The sequence below is a fragment of the Staurois parvus genome, unplaced genomic scaffold, assembly GCF_062004578.1.
Source record: "Staurois parvus isolate SC_StPar_1 unplaced genomic scaffold, SC_StPar_1.0 ptg000034l, whole genome shotgun sequence".
Lineage (NCBI taxonomy): Eukaryota > Metazoa > Chordata > Amphibia > Anura > Ranidae > Staurois > Staurois parvus.
Genome location: NW_028317830.1, coordinates 3588189 through 3607998, shown reverse-complemented (window position 1 = coordinate 3607998; position 19810 = coordinate 3588189). Strand labels below are relative to the sequence as shown.

At 42.0% G+C, this 19810-nt stretch overlaps 1 protein-coding gene across 2 annotated transcripts in view; it reads left to right on the top strand.

Moving 5' to 3' along the window:
- The window catches only part of LOC149470713 (uromodulin-like), a 63174-nt gene that overhangs the window by 19302 nt on the left and 24062 nt on the right, over positions 1 to 19810 (top strand). For both annotated transcript variants that reach the window (XM_089661641.1, XM_089661639.1), the window contains 6 exons: positions 2623 to 2800; positions 5895 to 6092; positions 8627 to 8641; positions 9921 to 10757; positions 10907 to 11020; positions 15725 to 15927. In XM_089661641.1, the coding sequence (XP_089517767.1) occupies positions 2623 to 2800; positions 5895 to 6092; positions 8627 to 8641; positions 9921 to 10757; positions 10907 to 11020; positions 15725 to 15927 (1545 nt within the window). The remainder of the gene's footprint in view (positions 1 to 2622; positions 2801 to 5894; positions 6093 to 8626; positions 8642 to 9920; positions 10758 to 10906; positions 11021 to 15724; positions 15928 to 19810) is intronic.

Genomic DNA, 19810 nt, shown 5'->3' with positions numbered 1-19810 from the left:
CAGTGTAGATTGACCCTTTTACAGTTGCTGGGTATCGGCAGTACTTTCCTCACGCTGTAACAGTGTGAGGAAAGAACTGCCAATAATCAGCAAGTGCATGTACATGGTGATCAGCTTTGATTGGACACAGCTGATTACATAGTAAAAGGCTGCTGTAATTGGTCCTTCACCATGTCACATAATCAGCTGTGTCCAGAGAGCACTGGGTTTGCACCGCTGGATGCGTCCGGGGGGGGGGGGGGTGTGTTCTGGGAGGATGTCATATGGCACCCTCCCAGACCTGGACGACCATGCTGTAGCCATAATTCAGCTATAGTGCAGTCACGAAGTGGTTAAAAAAGCTACCCATACATGGATTCTTCACAGAAATGTCTCTGTGGCTCAATCAAGGTAATATGTGGCTGCATAGATCAGTAACAAAGGGCCCCCCCACTGGAACTTGAGTGCATTGGTAGCAATGGGGGAAGGGCTGCCCATGATAGCTGAGTTTTCTTAAGAAGCTGTGAGCTATGAGACTTCTCCCCTGCAGCCCTCACACCCATTCTGAGGGCCTTTTACCCGGCTGCAGATCACTTGCTTAGCTACTTCTGCCCCATCATGTGTGACCAATCAGAGCTGCCAATGGAGAACATCAGAGAAACCTATTATTATTGGACATGTCCAGGAACCCAGAGAGTTGTGGGAAATAGAAGTAAAAGGGCCGGTGTCTGCATCTGGTTATGGAGAGCAACAGTGACCTAAATATGAGGAATTGTAGATGGAAATTCTGACTGGAATTCTGATAAATGTGCAATAGAAGACAATAGCCCTGCATGAGGGGACCCCTGAAAATCTGTATTTATTTTAATTTTCAAAACACTGAATTTTACAAAGTAAAAGGTGCCAACAAATGTAACACCGGCCATATAATAAATTCAACAAATCTTACAGAAGCCGGCATTTAGAGGGAGTGATCCTGATGTTTTTCTCTCAAACAATAAGAGACAAGGCTGGAGACTATACTGCCAAAAGTATTGGCCCCGCCCTCCAAATCATGTGATTCAGGTGTTCCAATCCCCTCCAAATCATGTGATTCAGGTGTTCCAATCCACTCCAAATCATGTGATTCAGGGGTTCCAATCCCCTCCATGGACACAGGTGTATACAATCAAGCCCCTAGGCATGCAGACTTCTTCTACAAACATTTGTGAAATAATGGGTCGCTCTCAGGAGCTCAGTGAATTCAAGTGTGGTCCCGAGATAGGTTGCATTAAGTCCATCCGTGACATTTCCTGGCTACTAAATATTCCACGCTCAACTGTTAGTGGGATTATAACAAAGTCAAAGCAACTGGGAACAACAGCCACTCAGCCACCAAGTGGTGGGCCACGTCACATGACAGGGCGGGGTCAGGACATGCTGAAGCGCACAGTGCGCAGAAGTCGCCAACTGTCTGAAGAGTCAATAGCTAAAGACCTCCAAACTTGGTGTGGCCTTCAGATGAGCCCAACAACAGTGCATAGAGAGCTTCATGGAATGGGTTTCCATGGCCGAGCAGCTGCATCCAAGCCTTCCATCACCAAGTGCAATGCAAAACGTTGGATGCTGTGGTGTAAAGCATGCCGCCACTGGACTCTAGAGCAGTGGAGACATGCTCTCTGGAGTGACCAATCACACTTCTCTGTCTGGCAATCTGATGGACGTGTCTGGGTTTGGTGGTTGCCAGGAGAACGATACTTGCCTGACTGCATTGTGCCAAGTGTAAAGTTTGGTGGAGGGAGGATTATGGTGTGGGGTTGTTTTTCAGCTGTTGGGCTTGGTCCCTTTTAGTTCCAGTGAAGGGAACTCTTAAGGTGTCAGCATAGCAAGAGATTTTGGACAATTATATGCTCCCAACTTTGTGGGAGGAGTTTGGGGATGGCCCCTTCCTGCTCCAACATGACTGCGCACCAGTGCACAAAGCAAGGTCCATAAAGACAAGGAGGTGCCAGTTTGGGGTGGAGGAACTTGACTGGCCTGCACAGAGTCCTGACCTCAACCCAACAGAACACCTTTAGAATTAATTTGAGCTGAGACTGTGAGCCAGGCCTCCTCCCCCGACATCAGTGCCTGAGCTCACAAATGCACTTCTGGTCAAACCTTCCCATAGACACCCTCCTAAACCTTGTTGACGGCCTTCCCAGAAGAGTTGAAGCTGTTATAGCTACAAAGGGCGGGGCCAACTCAATATTGAACCCTACGGACTAAGACTGGGATGACATTAAAGTTCATGTGCTTGGAAAGGCAGGCAACCCAATCCTTTTGGCAATATAGTATATGTTCTTATCTATATGATTTCAGTCCCTCAAAGTTCTGTGGGAGTCTCATAGTGCTACAATAGTGGACCAATAAGGCTGGGCCTAACCAAGAGCCATTTCAATAATGATCACTGGACAAATTCTTGTACGACAAATCACCAATTATCATAGCTCAATGGTATCATTAGCCCTTGATGCACAAAGGTAGACTTCCACATCTGGGTGTATATGGGAAATAAATGGAGGTTTCAACTGTAACAAAGGGTTATGTCCATAAATGTATTTCTTGATATGTTTTGTGTGTTTTTTTAAATAATATGTTTTCTTTCTCTCTTATTTTTGACAGTTGTTTCACTCATTGAAATTATTGTTGTCTAAACCTCTAAATTCATCTGTGCGCATCCTGAACGTCAACAAAAATGTCACTAAGAAATATACTGACACGTTTGATGTTACAACTTCCTTATCACATTTAATGATCATAGGAGATGAAACATTCACTCTTAGTTTCACTGATCCGAATGGTACGTTCATGTCTGTAAGAATGTCTGAATGTATATATTGCATCATTTAACTGATGTCCACCATTTCTACAAAAAAATTATAGTCAATCCTTACTGCCAAAATTCAGACAAAGTGTCCTGGGAGTCATCGGGTTTCACATTGTTTAAAAAGTCCAACCCAAACTTAGTATACGGGAATTCTCTTCTTGGATCACCAGAACCTGAGATGGGAATAGAGTTAATGCATTAGTGACCCTGAATCCAGTTCATTCTAATGGCGTTTGTTGCATTTGATCTGGATCTGACCTTCTTCTGACTTACATTTGACCTGCTTTAAGCAGGTTTTGCATTATGGCAGACTTCTACAGCGATGCAAACCCCATCGAAGGTGAACAAAAGCTCACTGAAATAGGTGCCTGTAGACTCAAGGAAGATTCTACACGTTCCTCTACATGCTTTTGTGCCAAATCCTTCCTACTGGCTGTGTGCCTGGCAGGATGGATGTGAATTTCATGCACATTGGGTACCATAGTTGCAGTAATTGTTCATGTACTTAGTTTTAAACCATGACATCATAATAATGCCTATTATTATTATTATTCAGGACTTATATCGTGCCAACAGTTTGTGCAGCACTTTATAATATAAAGGAAGACAGTACAATTACAATACAAAAAAAATATAAGAGAGTTAAGAGGACCCTGTTCATAAGAGCTTGCAATCTGAAAGGGTGGGGCTTGTGGAACAAAAGGTAGTTACTGTGGGGGATGAGCTGATGGAAGAATTAAAGGTTCAGTTATTAAGTGGAGGCAAGTAACAACTTACTCCCTAGTTTTATCTCCTGCGGAATTCTTACTCCATCACTCCTCACTCCCCTATAGGACATACTGCAATCACTCGCTATGCATATGGTGAATGCGGCAAAACAGTGTATTCCAATTCACTGGCGCTCAACACATATCCCCTCAGTCCGGGAATGGTTTGAGTGTATAAACAAAGTTGCTGACATGGAGGAACTCATCTTTGTAGCAAAAGATTGCCCGAGAGATTCAGGAAGACGTGGGCATGTTGGAGTCATTTCAAAACCACAACAGCTTATCAGCAGCTGCTGCTTGACTCCACCCCTTCCCCCACTTGATCATAGCTTGATGGCCAATAGGAATAAATAATTTTTCCCAGGTGTCATGCATATAACGTGCACCTTACCTGACTTGGACCGAATATTACGGCCCAAATATCACAGAAACTGACCTATATATTGGACTACTGAAAATGCCTACCTAGATTGCCGTAGGAGACCTCTGATTGTTGCTTGGATTATCTTAACCTGTTTGACTTGGAGTAGTTGCAGCGGCTCCCCCTTTTCTCCCTACCCCCCCCCCCTTTTTTTCTCTCCTTCTCCTCCATCTTTCTCCTCTCTCCATCTTCTTGCCTCCCCCTTTCTCTCCCTCTCTTTCTCCTCCTTCGCTCTATCCTATATTCTCAACATTACCTTCCCATTTCTCTGAGTTTAGATGAACTTAGAATACCAGCAGACCCACAGGTACAACTGCAGCTCCTCAGCCTCCGCCCCTCAGGCGTGGACACCCTAATATCCACTGTTCTCACCATCCTCTCACTTTGTATTACATCACATTTGTCATTTAAAGGGGCTCATATGAGGTTTGCCTGATGTCTGTACCCAACTGCTCTGTTCACTTTATTCTATGTCAATATTTGCTTGGAACATGTTCTATTCTTCTTAACTCAAGCAATGTTAATTGATGACATTATATGTGTTTCAGATTTATACCCTGTCAGGGATACGGGCTTTTACTGAGTTGTATACATGATCCGAATGTAACCTGTATATGTTACCATTCTGCTTTATTTCTCAATAAAATTGTTTTTGGAAAAAAAAAAGTGGAGGCAAGATAGGCTTCCCTGAAGATATGAGTTTTCACCTAAAGGCAGCCAAAGTAGGAGATACAGTAGCTGGACAGACTGAGGTAGAGTGTTCCAGAGGATGAGAGAGGCTCTGGAGAAGTCCTGGAGATGAGCATGGGAGGAGGAGACAAGGGAGCATGAGAGCAGGAGGTATTAGTAGGAGTAAAGAGGATGGTTGGGTGATATAGGGAGACAAGATTGGTGATGTATATCAGGATATAGTTGTGGATGGCTTTGTAAGTTGTTGTTAGTATTTTGAATTTAATTTGCTGGGCAACAGAAAGCTAGTGGAGGGACTGGCAGAGGGAGATAGCAGACACTGAGCAGTTGATATGGTAGATGATTCTAGCAGCAGCATTCATGATAGACTGAAGAGATGATAGCCCACGTAGAGGTAAGCCTATGAGGAGAGAGTTGCAATAGTGAAGGCGAGATATAACAAGGGAGTGATTGAGTAGTTTGATGGTTTCATTAGTTTAAAAAGGGGCACATTTTAGAGATGGTGGAGAAGTCTACAAGCTTTTGACAGCGATTGGATTTAAGCCAAAAGGACAGTCAGAGTCTAGGATTACACCTAGTACCCTGGTGTAAGGGATGGGACTGATAGTTGTATTATTTATCTTGATAGAAAAGTCATCGAGGAGGACAACTAGAGGGGGGGGGGGACTAAGTGGTGTGACATCTAAGCTGATATGTCAGTTAGTAAGTTAGGAATGCGAGTGGAGTGACGTGAGGAATAGAGAGATAGATTGCATAAGGTTGTAGAACGCCCATCCTAGGGCGAAATTCGCCCATCCTAGGGCGAATTTCGCACATGTGAAGAATATGTGGAGAATGTCTCCATACAGAATGTTGGGGTCACACTCAATGCTCATCAGGGTTTTCAAGAGATACCCGCATTGTGCTAGGCTGAAATCAGATCCAGTGAACAATGGTGAAGGGGATGAGGCCCCAAAAATACAACCAAATTTTGGTTAGCAGAGGTGCCCATTAAATATAAATATGCTTCTATATTGATTCTTCAGGAACATCAGTATTTATTGATCATCAGAACAGGTTGAAACGCACCGTTAATGTTGTTTGAATGTTACTCTTACGAATGTTTGATAATAAAAGGCATTCATTAGACTTGATTCAATGTATAAATGTATTTAAGTTGTATTTATTTATATATCTTTTATTATTTCAGGAAACACATTTACATTTGAAAAAAATCCATATTATAATTACTACTACAATTATTACTACTATTACTATTACTACTATTATTACTCCTATGATCTTGGTTTTATAAATGCTCATTTAGTAAAAAGTCCGGCTGCAGGATCCTGGACTCTGAACGCTCAGGGAAGATTTTCACTTTCTGTTCAAATATTGGGATTTACTGGTAAGTTCTATCATCTCAGTGTATATGAATAATTCTGACTCTGACAGTTCCCCTCCTATGGCTTGTCTAGTAGAGTCATTCCTAAAATTTGAATATTGTTAAATTCAGGTAAATATGAATCCATATTTTGGTGTGTTTTTTGGCAGTTCAGATTCCCAAATGTCTTCTAGGAGCCATGTGACCTCCATTGAGCCAATATTTTTGCTGTAATGCTGCAAAATGTTCTTTCCATTCTGGTATGAAAGGAAGCCCCTCCCAGAGTTCATCTCTCCCCATTGTGGTGGAGGGAGAAGGGGGTGTATGGAGACACTGTTGTGGCGGGATAGAATAGAGGATAGAAAAACAGCCATTTAAAGTAGGTGACTACAATGAGGGCAGCACGGGCCAATGTTAATGTTTCTTTTTTAAATTGTTTTATAAAAATGAGCAGTTTTTTGCAGTGCTAAACTCTAAAAGGCACTTGCATCTTGTCATTCTGCACCTTTGGCTACTGGCAGTCAGTTTGGACTGTTGTAGTCTACTGGCTTACTAATTGTCATCTGGTACAATTTGTGGAATTGATGCCTCACACTATGTATGCATCTATGCCTACTGCAGTTGTTATCTATCCATCCCAAGGCTCCTAACACCTGCCTAGCCCACTCACCTAGTAATATCTAAGTATCCTTGGTATCATTTTAGGAATAAAAGGTTGACATTGTGTCTTATACCTACACTGATTCTGGCTGTTGTCTGAGACCACCAAAGCTCCCCTCCCCCGAACCCATTGGAATACTTTGTTAATGTATATGAGACTCCCAGGGTTGATAGGAGTTCCTGTTTTTTTTTTTTTTGTACTCATCCCAATTTTTTTGGACCCACTATCTCATTATGCAGAACTGCAGGAATTTCACAAACAATTTTGACAAGGTGATGAAGGGTGTCCTACCAATTTTGTATTGCTTTTCTCTATAATCAAGTATTATACAACTCTCTATAAAGTGTGTTTATCCAGTACCTATGGAGGCTATATTTAGTAAGTAGCAAGATGTGGAATTATTAATTTGCAATAAGTGAAAATGTTGACATTTGTTTTCTAAATGTATTGTAGGCACATAAAAAAGAGACAATAAAGTGGTTCTGGTTGGTACAATCAGTGCATTAGGTTAAAAAAACCCTTCTATATGCAGCTCCCCCCCAGGCCATACTTACCTGAACCACTACAAAAGGGCAGCGACTCTCTCCTCTTGCTCCCTCCTCAATGGACAGAGTCATCAGAGTGAGCTATTGGCTCCTGCTGATTTCAATTACATCCTGTGAGGAGAAGGTGGGCAGTAGAGCTCAGCTTCACTTTATGTATGAAAGGACACACAGAGCACGGCTCGGAAGAGAGCCTGCACAAATGCACCGATAGCAAGGGGCTGACTATGGGGGAACTGAACAGGAAGAAACCAGGAGCTCCAGCGGGGGACTTAAGAAGAGGAGAATTGAAGCTGATCTGTGCAAAGCCATTGAACAGAGACATTTTGTTATTAATCCCTTATGCCAGCAGTTTGCATATATATGGCCTCTTAACACCGAGAGGTCGCATTTATGTGTACCAAAATGTAAGCAATGCAGGTAACAGAAAGGTCACGATCACTACTTGTGATTGGGAGCTTTATGATCGTGTGACCACTGTGACAGCCAATCACGGGGGTCACATAACTGAAATTCCTGCCTCCACCTCTCAGTGTCTGAGACCTCCTAAAGGGCCCAGAGGTGCCGGTGCTAAGGGGTTAAAAAATAGAACTACAATTACTTATTGGTTTTTAAGGGTGCAATGGCTCCTGAGAGTTACAGAAGCTTCTTTTAACTATCCTGGACCTGTTCTTCTGCCAAAAAGGTTATAACAGACCAAAACATTATCCCCAAAAGTGACCCTAAATTTGACCCTAAGGTAGCTGTAACTTTATTTATACCCAGAGCCATGTGATCACCAAGAAAGTGCTGTGAGGGCAACCACAATCCCATGTACTGTCTGTGTCTACATTGCTAAGACGGCTAAACAAAATAGTTAAAACAAGAAGGATCTGTGACTAAGGATCCTAATGATTTCTTCTGTGAGCTCTTCTAGACTGTAAACTTCACATTTTAATTTACCTCAACAGCCTCGCTAATGAGGCCCCTTCTAACCCCAAAGCCCCTTAGCACCTGCTCAGGCTGCTATGGCTATAGTTTTTCCACTGTTGGTAATGTTCAAAGTCCTCAAATTCCACTGTAACTTACCTACATATTATTTTCTATCCTATGAAAGGGAATCCTCATGGATTAATATGTCAATCTCTGAATATAGGTTTTTAAAGTAATCCTTCCTGAATGAATGCAATGCTAACAGCACATAGTTCAGCATCATGTAGAGTGGAATGTGAGCAATATTTTGTTGGTAAAGTGTAAGTTATTACTTTATAATTATTGATGTCACAAAATACCACTTTATCTGATGATTTGCTATTTCCAAGAGATGCATGCTAAGAAACAAAATCTAATGTTCTTATTTTTTTACATTTTTGTAGGGTTGGACAAATCAGGTAAGTCCAACATACAACCATTTTGTGATTTCCTTATATGTAAACATTCCAGTTCTATTATCTTTCTGTTATGTGTAGAGATCATCTGTCTATAGATGCCATTCAACATGGTCATCACCCCAGAGGTATACAAGGCAAAACTTCTGCATTTACCTTTGTTTCCTACAAGTGATACTGTTTCAGGTTTAGATGTTTCATGTACACCCAAAAAGAAAAATGAATTCAAGGTCACTTTTAAGCAAGTTAGTGATAAATATCAATACAAATCAGACATTGTGTCAGTTAGCAAAGTCTGTGCAACAGTCTGTATCTGTATTTGTGACCCTTGCAAAAAAATCCAAAAGGTTGATGAATTCTGTAGGTTACTAAGTCTGAGACAAGTTTACCACTGGAGGTGAGACAGGTTTCACATAAAACAAACAAGTAGTCAGTGGCCAAGTTCATTCTGTCCTAGTACTATTTTTTTTAATTTCAACTAGTATTTGTTTGTTTTGTAAAAGTAACAATCATTGGTGAAGAAAGAAGAACTATTACATATAAAACTGAAAGGAACAAAGGTGCAAGAACACATCAGGTTTGATAGTCCAAGTGTTATGCTTACGATATCAAATCATACATCAATGTGAGAGACAGCAAAACCAATTTGAAGTTATTATGGTTATTTCTAAGATTTAAAATCCAAATGGAGGGTTTATTCCAAAGCATTTAATGATCTCCGTGAGTTGTGGGGATTCAGCCCACTCCCCTTCATCAGGGCTCAGGAAAATGGGTTTTGACGAATTCGAGATGGAAATTGGATCAGGATAATTGTGTACTGAAAGTCTTGAGTCTCCTTCAGCACTTTCAGCAGCTGATGAATGTAACAAGGAGATCAATACATTTGGAACACAATTATCCTGATCCTATTTCATGCTCAAGTCCTCCAAAAGCCATTCTCTCAAGTCCTGATGATGGGGGTGGGCTGAGGCCCCAGAAACACATTGGCTGTTGAGTTCATTACATGTTTTTGATTTTAACATTTTAGCATTTAACATATTTATGGGTAAATTTGATCCAGGGTATGTCTGATTTCCTATTGGGGGATGACAAAGGCATTTTTCCCCTGCAGGAGCAAATTGAATCATGCTTTTTTGAGGGTTTTTTGCCTTTCTCTGTTTCAACAGTGGATGTAGGATTGTGTATATATACTATTACATATATTTTTTTGTTTATTTGTTTTATTTTTTATTTTGTATAAACCCACCTACCCAAGAAAGCACTTTTTTTTTCACTTTTCTAGGAACTTGTTCTGATTCTGATTGCCACCCAGATGCCACTTGTTCAGAGTTTGGAGGATACGGGGAGTGCACATGTAAAGTGGGATATGCTGGAGACGGAACATCTTGTACTGATATAGATGAATGTCAGGATTATTACACCAACGATTGTTATTATTATGGTAGTGGTTACTGTGTGAACACTGTTGGATCTTACACCTGTAACTGTTACTCCGGGTTTGAATATAAAGAAGGAGTTGGCTGTGTAGATATTGATGAGTGTGCGGACAGATCTCTGAATGACTGTGATCCAGTAGCTACATGTACAAATTATTATTATGGATCCTACACCTGTGCTTGTTCCTATGGATATTATGGAGATGGAAGACACTGTGAAGTCAATGAATGCCAACAAGGAACTCCATGTGGCTCTAATGAAGACTGTGTTAAGTACAGTGGATCCTATTCCTGTATTGAACCTTGCTCCAGCTACACCGAACTTAATGACCCCTGGCGCAGCACTTCTAATACATATGATTATAGTAATTACTGGTATTATTGGTGGTATTGGTATAATTGTGACTATGGCCTGTCTGGCTGGTATCGGTTTAAAGGAGAATATAACCAGCAAATCCCTGAGCACTGCGTACCACAATTTAGCTGTGGTACTGTTGTCCCCATTTGGATGAACGGCTCCCACCCTACAAGCAGTGACGGCGTTGTTAATCGTGTAGCTTGTTCCAACACGTATGAGGGATGCTGTACAAAACCTTTCAATATTTCTGTGAAAATGTGTCCAGGAGGATTTTATGTGTATAAGCTACAGAGTACACCAGGCTGCAACTTCGCCTATTGTACAGGTAAGTACTGACACAAAGCATCATTCAGTGTGTTGTCTTCATGTGTAAAACAATATATCCATCTATATATACAGTATGTGTATGTATGATACTTATGTGCTGTCTTTTCTTCAGTTTATAAACCATTCTTTGTGTTCCTTCATTTCCAGAATCCAAATATAGCTGCTCAGGGGTGGACTGCGCTCCGGATGAGGAATGTAGAATTGTGGACGGAGTTCCTGGCTGTTACTGTAAAGATGGAATACAACAAGGAAATCTAGAAGGTACTGTAGGTTATAAAACATGAGGATTTCTATTTAAAGGAAAGAAAGGAGCTCACCAGATATTAAGCTGCAGTTATCCATGCAGCCAATCACACATATACAGAGATGATGACTTCACTCTTCCAAAGTAGACAAAACACAATCTCCCTCCACAGTAGGGATCACCCCAAGCATGCTAAGGTACTATGTGGAAATCCCCTGAGGATGTTCCTTCACACGGAACACATTGGGACAGAACTATGTGCCGACGTCATGCCACTGCTTTTGCTTCTGCAACTGACGGACATTTTTGTAAATGTTTGTTGAGCAATTTTTATTGTTTGATTGCTACTGGAGCAAAACTATTGTAGTTTTATCACTGCTGAATTGGAATATTGTGTGATTTAGATTAGTTTTTATTTAAAGTGAGCTTTATTGCCCTTTTTTGGTAAAATACCACACTATACGAGCTTTCTCTTTGTGGTTATGAGTGGCTCTTCACACGTAGTGCCTTAGAATGCTTGGAGTAATCCCTACTGTGGAGGAAGATTTCATTTTGGTTACTTCGGAGGAGTGATGTCATCATCTGTATATATGTGTGATCAGCTGTATGGATAACTGCAGCTTAATATCTGGTGAGTTCCTAGTGGTGCTGGTTAAAGGACACTTGTGGTGTTGCACATGATCTTGGTGGTGGATTTAAAGGATGGAGACACCATTGTTCTTTCAAGTGAAGAATTCACTGAAGATTGTTTCACTGTGGACTTTTTTTATTCACTATTTTAATCATTGCTTCATGTTGTTTGATATAGCAATGATTACATTTTTTTTTCTGAACACTTTAGGTTTACATTCTTTTTGAATCACTTATATTGATACGTGATAAATTTTATTTACAAATAGGTTATTATTCAACTTTAAAGGATCACCTTTTTAGACCAAAATATTAAACGCACATTTTTTGCAGGTAAAAAAATGTGCATTTATTATTTTTGTCTACAAGAGCCTGGAAAGCATTGTACCAGCGATCAGTAGATCGCTGATGCAATGCAGGTCTCCTGCAGACCTGTCAGAATATCTGCTTGGCTGTACAGGATGTACGGGCTGTATGGGGTGTATGGGATGTATAGGATGTACGGGGTGTATGGGATGTACGGGGTGTATGGGATGTATAGGATGTACGGGGTGTATGGGATGTACGGGCTGTATGGGGTGTATGAGATGGATAGGATGTACGGGGTGTATGGGATGTACGGGGTGTATGGGATGTACGGGCTGTATGGGGTGTATGAGATGTATAGGATGTACGGGGTGTATGGGATGTACGGGGTGTATGGGATGTTCAAAGTGTATGGGGTGTATGGGGTATACGGGATGTACGGGATGTATGGGATGTAAGAGATGTATGGGATGTATGGGATGTATGGGGTGTATGGGATGTACGGGGTGTATGGGATGTATGGGATGTATGGGGTGTATGGGATGTATGGGGTGTATGGGATGTACAGGGTGTATGAGATGTATGGGATGTACGGGGTGTATGGGATATACGGGGTGTATGGGATGTATGGGGTATATGGGATGTACGGGGTGTATGGGATGTACGGGGTGCATGGGATGTACGAGATATATGGGATGTATGGGATGTACGGGGTGTATGGGATGTATGGGGTGTATGGGATGTACGGGTGTATGGGATGTACGGGGTGTATGGGGTATATGGGATGTACGGGGTGTATGGGGTGTACGGGTTTACATGATGTAAGGGCTGTATAGAGTGTACGGGGTGTACAGAATGTACAAGATCTAGGGGGTGTACGGGGAGTACAGGATTACGGGTGTAAGGGATGTATGGGGTGTATGGGATGTATGGGGTGTATGGGGTACAGGGGATGTACGGGATGTATGGGATGTATGGGGTGTATGAGGTATATGGGGTGTATGGGTTTACATGATGTATGGGGTGTACGGGTTTACATGATGTAAGGGGTGTATAGGGTGTATGGGGTGTACAGAATGTACAGGATGTAGGGGGTGTATGGGATGTATGGGGTGTATGGGGTGTATGGGATGTATGGGGTGTATGGGGTGTATGGGATGTACGGGGTGTATGGGATGTATGGGGTGTATGGGGTATACGGGATGTACGGGGTGTATGGGATGTATGAGATGTATGGGGTGTATGGGGTGTATGGGGTGTACGGGTTTACATGATGTAAGGGGTGTATAGGGTGTATGGGGTGTACAGAATGTACAGGATGTAGGGGGTGTACGGGGAGTACAGGATTACAGGGTGTACACAGTGTATGGGATGTACGAACAAGAAGATATACTGACAGGACAAATCAATGAACTACCATAGAACTCCACAGCGCCGTGGTCGTTCAGTGAGCACTACAAGCACACAGCCACTAAGGCTGTTGGGACTTGTAGTTCATTCATTCATGGAAGTCTGTGGATGAATGACGTGTGGGCAGAGCCCCACATCACCACTCTGTTGTCAAATCTGAGAGATAGTATGGGGGAACATCTCCCCGTATTATCTGTCGAAGGGAGGGGGGCGGAGGGCAGCGGCTGTGGCTATGGGAACAATAGCTGGTGGAACATGAAATACGTTCCCAAAGGTGAACATATCCTTTAAAGATACTGATATTTGATAAGTGCAATAAAATTGAAGAGATTATGGAAGAAAACTTCATAGTAGCCTGTACTAGTCTGGTGTCTTTGGTAGGATGATTAGACACACTTCCTGATTTTGACAAATAATGTTAAAAATGCTGTTTTAAAATAAACATGTTCTGACTTATAATGGTCTAATATTGTTAAAGTTCCATCTCCTTTCTTCTATCAGTTTCTGTGTCTTTGGTGAGCCCATTAGATTCCAGGTTCAGGCTGTACTGAGAACATCGCTTTCTGTCCAAATCAGCACTGATTCATGTCCCTTCTTTGTTCTAAGCCACTCCCCCGGCCATTCTTCTTCTAAATGCCAAATTCTTATTAGCCAATAAAGTCCGTGTCCTTTTAAACTTGAATAATAAGGGGTGGGGCATAGTATTAGGAGGGGCTGGAGCTTAGTGGTGGCTTGGGCAGATCCTCTATAAATCCAGGGTGTTGAGTCCAGTTTGAGGTATAACACATGTTCTTCCATGTCCTCTGCCTGCACTCTAGCAGCATTGTTACCAGGTTCAGATTAATTTAAAAACTTGATGTTTCCACTTTTCAGATTGATAGAGTTATGAATTAAAAATTGGGAATGTGCATGTCCCCTCTACCCAAAGATACTGGATACTATGGCCATGGCTGAATAGCCCTGCCTGCATGTCTTTCAGCTCTGAGAAGGTTCTTCTAGAGGAAATCTTCATATAAAGTAGCCATCTCCTTTAAAAAAAAAAAACAAAGCAGTTTTTGTGTTATTGGAGACCATTTGCAGTACTGGTATCCTAGGAGGATGGATTTGCAAAAAGGTGTTCCACATGTTACTTTCCTGCTAGAATAGGGGAGTTAATAAGTTTCTACCCTTCACTTCAGTGTACAGTCAAAGGGTCTTTTTAAAGAAATACAAACCCAACACTCCATTCATTCAGTTACTAAATGTAGTCAACACATTTGCAGGTAAAAAACATGTACATGTATTTTTTCTTCACATTTCAGCCTGTAAGGCATTGCAACCGTGATGATCAGATTGTGGGTGCAATGCCTGGATCCTGCAGACTCTCCCACTATACTGTCTGCCCATACATCATACTGGCGGGCAGTAACTGAGTGACAGGAAGGATCAATGAACTACCTAGAGTGCTCACCAGCTCCAGAGTAGTTCATTGAGAATTACAAGCCGTCAGGCATAACAGTTGACAGTAGTTGTAGTTCTTCCACTCACAGAACTCTATGAATGAATGAAGCGGCTTGGTGGGTGGAGCTCCACATGGCTGTGTTATTTTTTTTTTCAAATGGTGACAGCGAGTGTGGGGACAAGATCTTGGCTTGCTGTCGCAGGGAGGGTGTGGATCAGGCAGAGGCCGCAGGAGTGTCAGGGCTCCAGGTATGACCAGAGGTGTGTGGACTGACACAGGGAAACACAGGCTTCAGGTATAGAGTAAACAAGACAATTTATTAAAGACTAAACAACACAAACGCAGTGCAAGGTAAACATAACACAGTGCAAACAACCCAACCTCCAACAGATAACCATATATACAAATCAAACGTAGTCGGGCAGGCCAGGTCGGTAGCAAACGGGCAAACAGGGTACCAGGAGCGAGCAGAAGAGTGGTCAGGACTAGCCGAGGTCAGGACAGGCAGAGTTCGTTCAGAGTCAGGATCAAAGCAGAATCAGGATCAGGCAGGAAGCAGACAGGATGCAGGTACAGGGGCTCATGGGAAACATACACCAAGGCCCTGACTGCAGACCTGGCTACTCCTTAAATACACCTCCTGCAATCAGTCTCAGGTGATGACTCGATTGCTGAGAGCACCCGCTGGCCAGCCCTGGTACTGCAGACCACACAGCAGGTGAGTCCCACCACCAGTGGTGAGTCCATTCCTGACAAGGAGTGGGAACTTGTTCCACCATCAAAACAGTTGTAACATGTTCCTAAAGGTGAACTTATGCTTTAAGCAATCCATTGTGAGTGAAGCAGATGAGTCAGGTGGATGACAAAGACCTTCCAGTATATTATATTTACAATATCCTGTATATCAATATGGGTTTTCATTCTACATTTGTAGATGATCGTAAACCACAAGTCACCTGTGGCCTGGAGAACATAGAAGTGAGGTTCAGCAAATGTCTCCTGGAGCAGTGGGGATACAACACCTCAGCCTTTCATCTGAACGACAATTACTGTCGAGGAATCATTGAAAGAAGTAATAAAAGTTACATCACTTTCATCACACGGCCATCAGATGGTAGATGTGGGGGATTCATTGGGGTACGTAGATGTCCACTGCCATGTTATCTGATGTTGTATTCATGAAATCTTTGCATTACCATTGTCCCCATTTATTTAATCCAAGGCTTCCCGCTCCCCATTACCAGTGAATGGGCCTTTGATCTTTATAAACAAATGTCCAGTTTTGGTCATCACCATATCATTATATCACCTTCTCTAAGTGCATTCAATAAGTTGTGTTCAATGTACAGATCATTCATACAGAAGTCAGTTCATATTTTTTTTTTCACTGGACTTCTTTACCAATGGACTTGAGAAAGTGACATGAGGACATGGAATGGACCTGTTACTATTCACACTAAGTACATGAATGGGTATGCTACTTTTATGTTACTTTTTTAATCGCCTCATGATTATGAATGATGTAATTAAATCATTTTTTTTTTTTTTAAAAGAAGCTTTATTGGGTTTTATTGTACACACAAAATAACCAACGATGAGGTTTGTCAGTATTCATAGCGTGGCAACATGCCAAAACAGATGAATAAATTCCAGGATAACAATTTACTCATAAACATATTACAGAAGCCCCGAAAGAATCCGAGAGGGAATGGAGAAGTTTGGAATGAAGAGTATCTATGGGAAAATATAGCACATGTAATATGTCAGGGTACAAGGGCTTGAAGTTAAAGTATGCAGGATTTCGAAAAATCACATATATATATATAAACATACGTAAAGCAAAAGAATAAGCGACGTGAGCAATGTTAACCATTTGTCATATCGACCGATAGGGAGGTCATCGTGCATGAGATTAAAAAAGGAAAAAAGAAAGTAAAAATATAGGATAGAGATAGAGCAGTAGGGACATAAGACCAGGGAGTTGGAAAAGCCAGCATATAAAGAATATGCCAAAAGGGAAAGAAAAAAAAGGAGAACTGGAGTACAAGAAGTTATGTACCAAAAGTCTGAGGCCAGAGGACCATGAAAACAAGCCAGGATAAAGAGATTAGGATAAAAAAGTAATAGACTGATAAAGTAATAAGATAGTAAAGTATAATGAGATATTAAAGTATAGTGAGAAGCAGCGCATCAGTATGTATAAAGATGTGCTAGTAGGGGACCACTTCATATACAGTAGGTCCGCCAGGAAAATGAGAGAGAGATTAATAAGCCAGATTGGCGAAGTGGGAGTGGAGCAAAGCGAGAACAAAAGAGATTTCTGAGAGGTACACAGCATTTATAATGTTGCAATCATTTGACCCCTTGAGCAATAGAAACACCATGCATCAGGAATACCCTGGAAACTAGCTTAAATCTAGCTTAGAGAACCATGAGAAGGGTGCTGGGGCTCAGGACTTGGGAGAACTTTTGAAACATATTGACCCCACTTGCGGTTGAACTTTTCCACTCCTGTTGTAGAAGGAGCTATATGCAGACCAAGCCGATCCAATCGAAGTAGAAAGTTGAGTTCCAATTTGACGTCTGAGATGGTAGGTGGACAGTTGGAGACCCATTTTTTCAAAATAGACCTTCTCGCCGCCATCAAGCAAATGGATAGCCAAGGTTTGGTTGCTCTGAACAAAGCAAGATTGCAGTGTGAGGCAGCAGACACTGATATTTCCAGATTGCCAAAGAGAAGAAGCAGCGGGTCCCTAGGTAACTGGAGAGTAGTGACGAAAAGCACAAAGTTCAAAAGTTGGTTCCAAAAGATACAGACCCGTGGACAATTCCAGAATCTGTGATGAAGTGACGGTTTATATGAACCACAGAGCGGGCATGTAGAGATCAATGAGTCTGCTCGGGAGTACAGGCAAGGCATATATGCATGGTGCATAATTTTGAATTGCTGCTCCCTCCAAAATTTGTTCGTATTGAACGCACAGGTAGTATTAAAACCTGTGAGCAATTGCTCCGCGGTGAAGGCATTGTCAAAGTCTCGTATCCACGTTTTGATGGAAGTATAAGAATCCAGCGGTTTTGCATAGTGCATAGATAGTTGACCATAGATATTGGATATGTTGTATTTTTGATTCCTTACAAGGACTTCTATCATAGTAGAACAAAAGCGAGAAGACTTATTTTGTACTATGGAATTCACATAATTCCTAACTTGCAAAATATACAAAAAATGATGTGAAGGTAAGTCAAACGCGCTGAGAATTTGTTGGAACGGAAGGGGGGATCCTGATGCTGAGTCATACAACTGACTTACAAATCTAAGACCCTGGTCATACCACTTTTCATAAGCTGCATACTGTTGAGAGACAGAAAAGGAAGGATTGTGATGAATAGGAAGATATCGAGACAGCCAGGGAGAAACTCCTAGTCTACGTCTGACCTCCCTCCATGTGAAGAGGGTGTCCCGTATGAGTGGATTGTGTTGAAGATGCGGAGGAAGTGAGGCAGAATTAGAATGTAGGAGGGCCGACAGATCATATGGGCTCACCATGGCAGATTCGAGTCGGTAATTAGAAAACACGGACGAACGGGAGATCCAATCTACACACACCCGTAAAATACAAGATAGATTGTAAAGCCTAATGTTAGGAAGGCCCAGACCACCCTCACATCTAGGAAGAAACAACTTATGTATAGCTATTCGCGGACGGCGCCCCCTCCATAAGAAACTAGAAATCGCTTTATTCAGCCTGACTATATCCGCATGTTTGAGCAGGAGAGGGATAGTTTGAAGAGGATACAGAAGCTTCGGAAATCTCGTCATCTTGAAGAGATGGACTCTACCCATAAGTGATAATGGCAGTTCTTTCCACATTTCCAATTCCCCTAAAATTTTTTGAATTACTGGTGAATAGTTCAGAGAATAAAGGGACGAGGCCAATTTCCCAATTTTAATACCTAGATAAGTGATATGGTTCGTATTAATTTTAAAGAGTGAGTCGCCAGCCCACTCAGGGAGTCGAGCGTGATACAACGGCAGAACCTCACTTTTCGCAAAATTAATACGGAGGCCCGAGCAGCATCGAAAATCTGCGAAAACGGATTGAATGTACGGTAAGTCTAGAGTCGGGTTGGAGGTGAATATTAGTATGTCGTCCGCAAATAAAGCTAAACGAAGATCCTGTTGGGCAATTTGAATGCCATGGAGTCGTGATTGAAACAACAGGAAGCGGGCTAAGGGTTCTAAAGCTAAGTTGAAAAGCAGGGGGGACAATGGGCAGCCTTGTCTTGTACCCTTATGTAATGGAATGGGATTGGATATTTTCCCCGCCGCCACTACCTGCGCCGTCGGGGCGGAATACATAGCCTGAATTAAACGCGTGAACGGTCCGGAAAAGCCAAATTTAGTGAGGACCGAATAAAGCCATTGAAAACTTACATTGTCAAACGCTTTTTCAGCGTCGAGGGAAACAATCGCTAGATCCTGTAATGGGTTATGTTTAGCCTGATGTAAAACTGTGAGCACTTTGCGAATATTTGAGGTGGCCGAGCGCCCCTTTATAAAGCCAGCTTGAGAAGGATGAATAAGGGTGGGCAAAATGATGGCCAAACGATTAGCTACTATTTTGGAGAGAATCTTTGCATCTAGATTAAGGAGAGAAATCGGTCGATAAGAACCAGGGTCCGAGGGGTCCTTGCCTTTTTTGGCTATTAATTTAATGTGGGCCTGCGAAGCTGATGGCAGATATACCCCGCTCTCCTGAATAGACTGATATACCAGCTGTAGAGTAGGAGAGAGAGTTTTATCCATAAGTTTATAAAATTCAGAAGTGTACCCGTCCGGGCCTGGAGCTTTACCATTGGCTAAGGAACTAATAGCTAAACAAATATCCGCCTGCGATATCGGGGCATTTAAAGATTGCAGTGCTATTGGATCAATTTGTGGTAGATGTACGCTGTCAAGAAAGGAGTGCGCCCGTGCCTGGTCTATAGGGTCCGGCCCATATAAATTTGCGTAAAA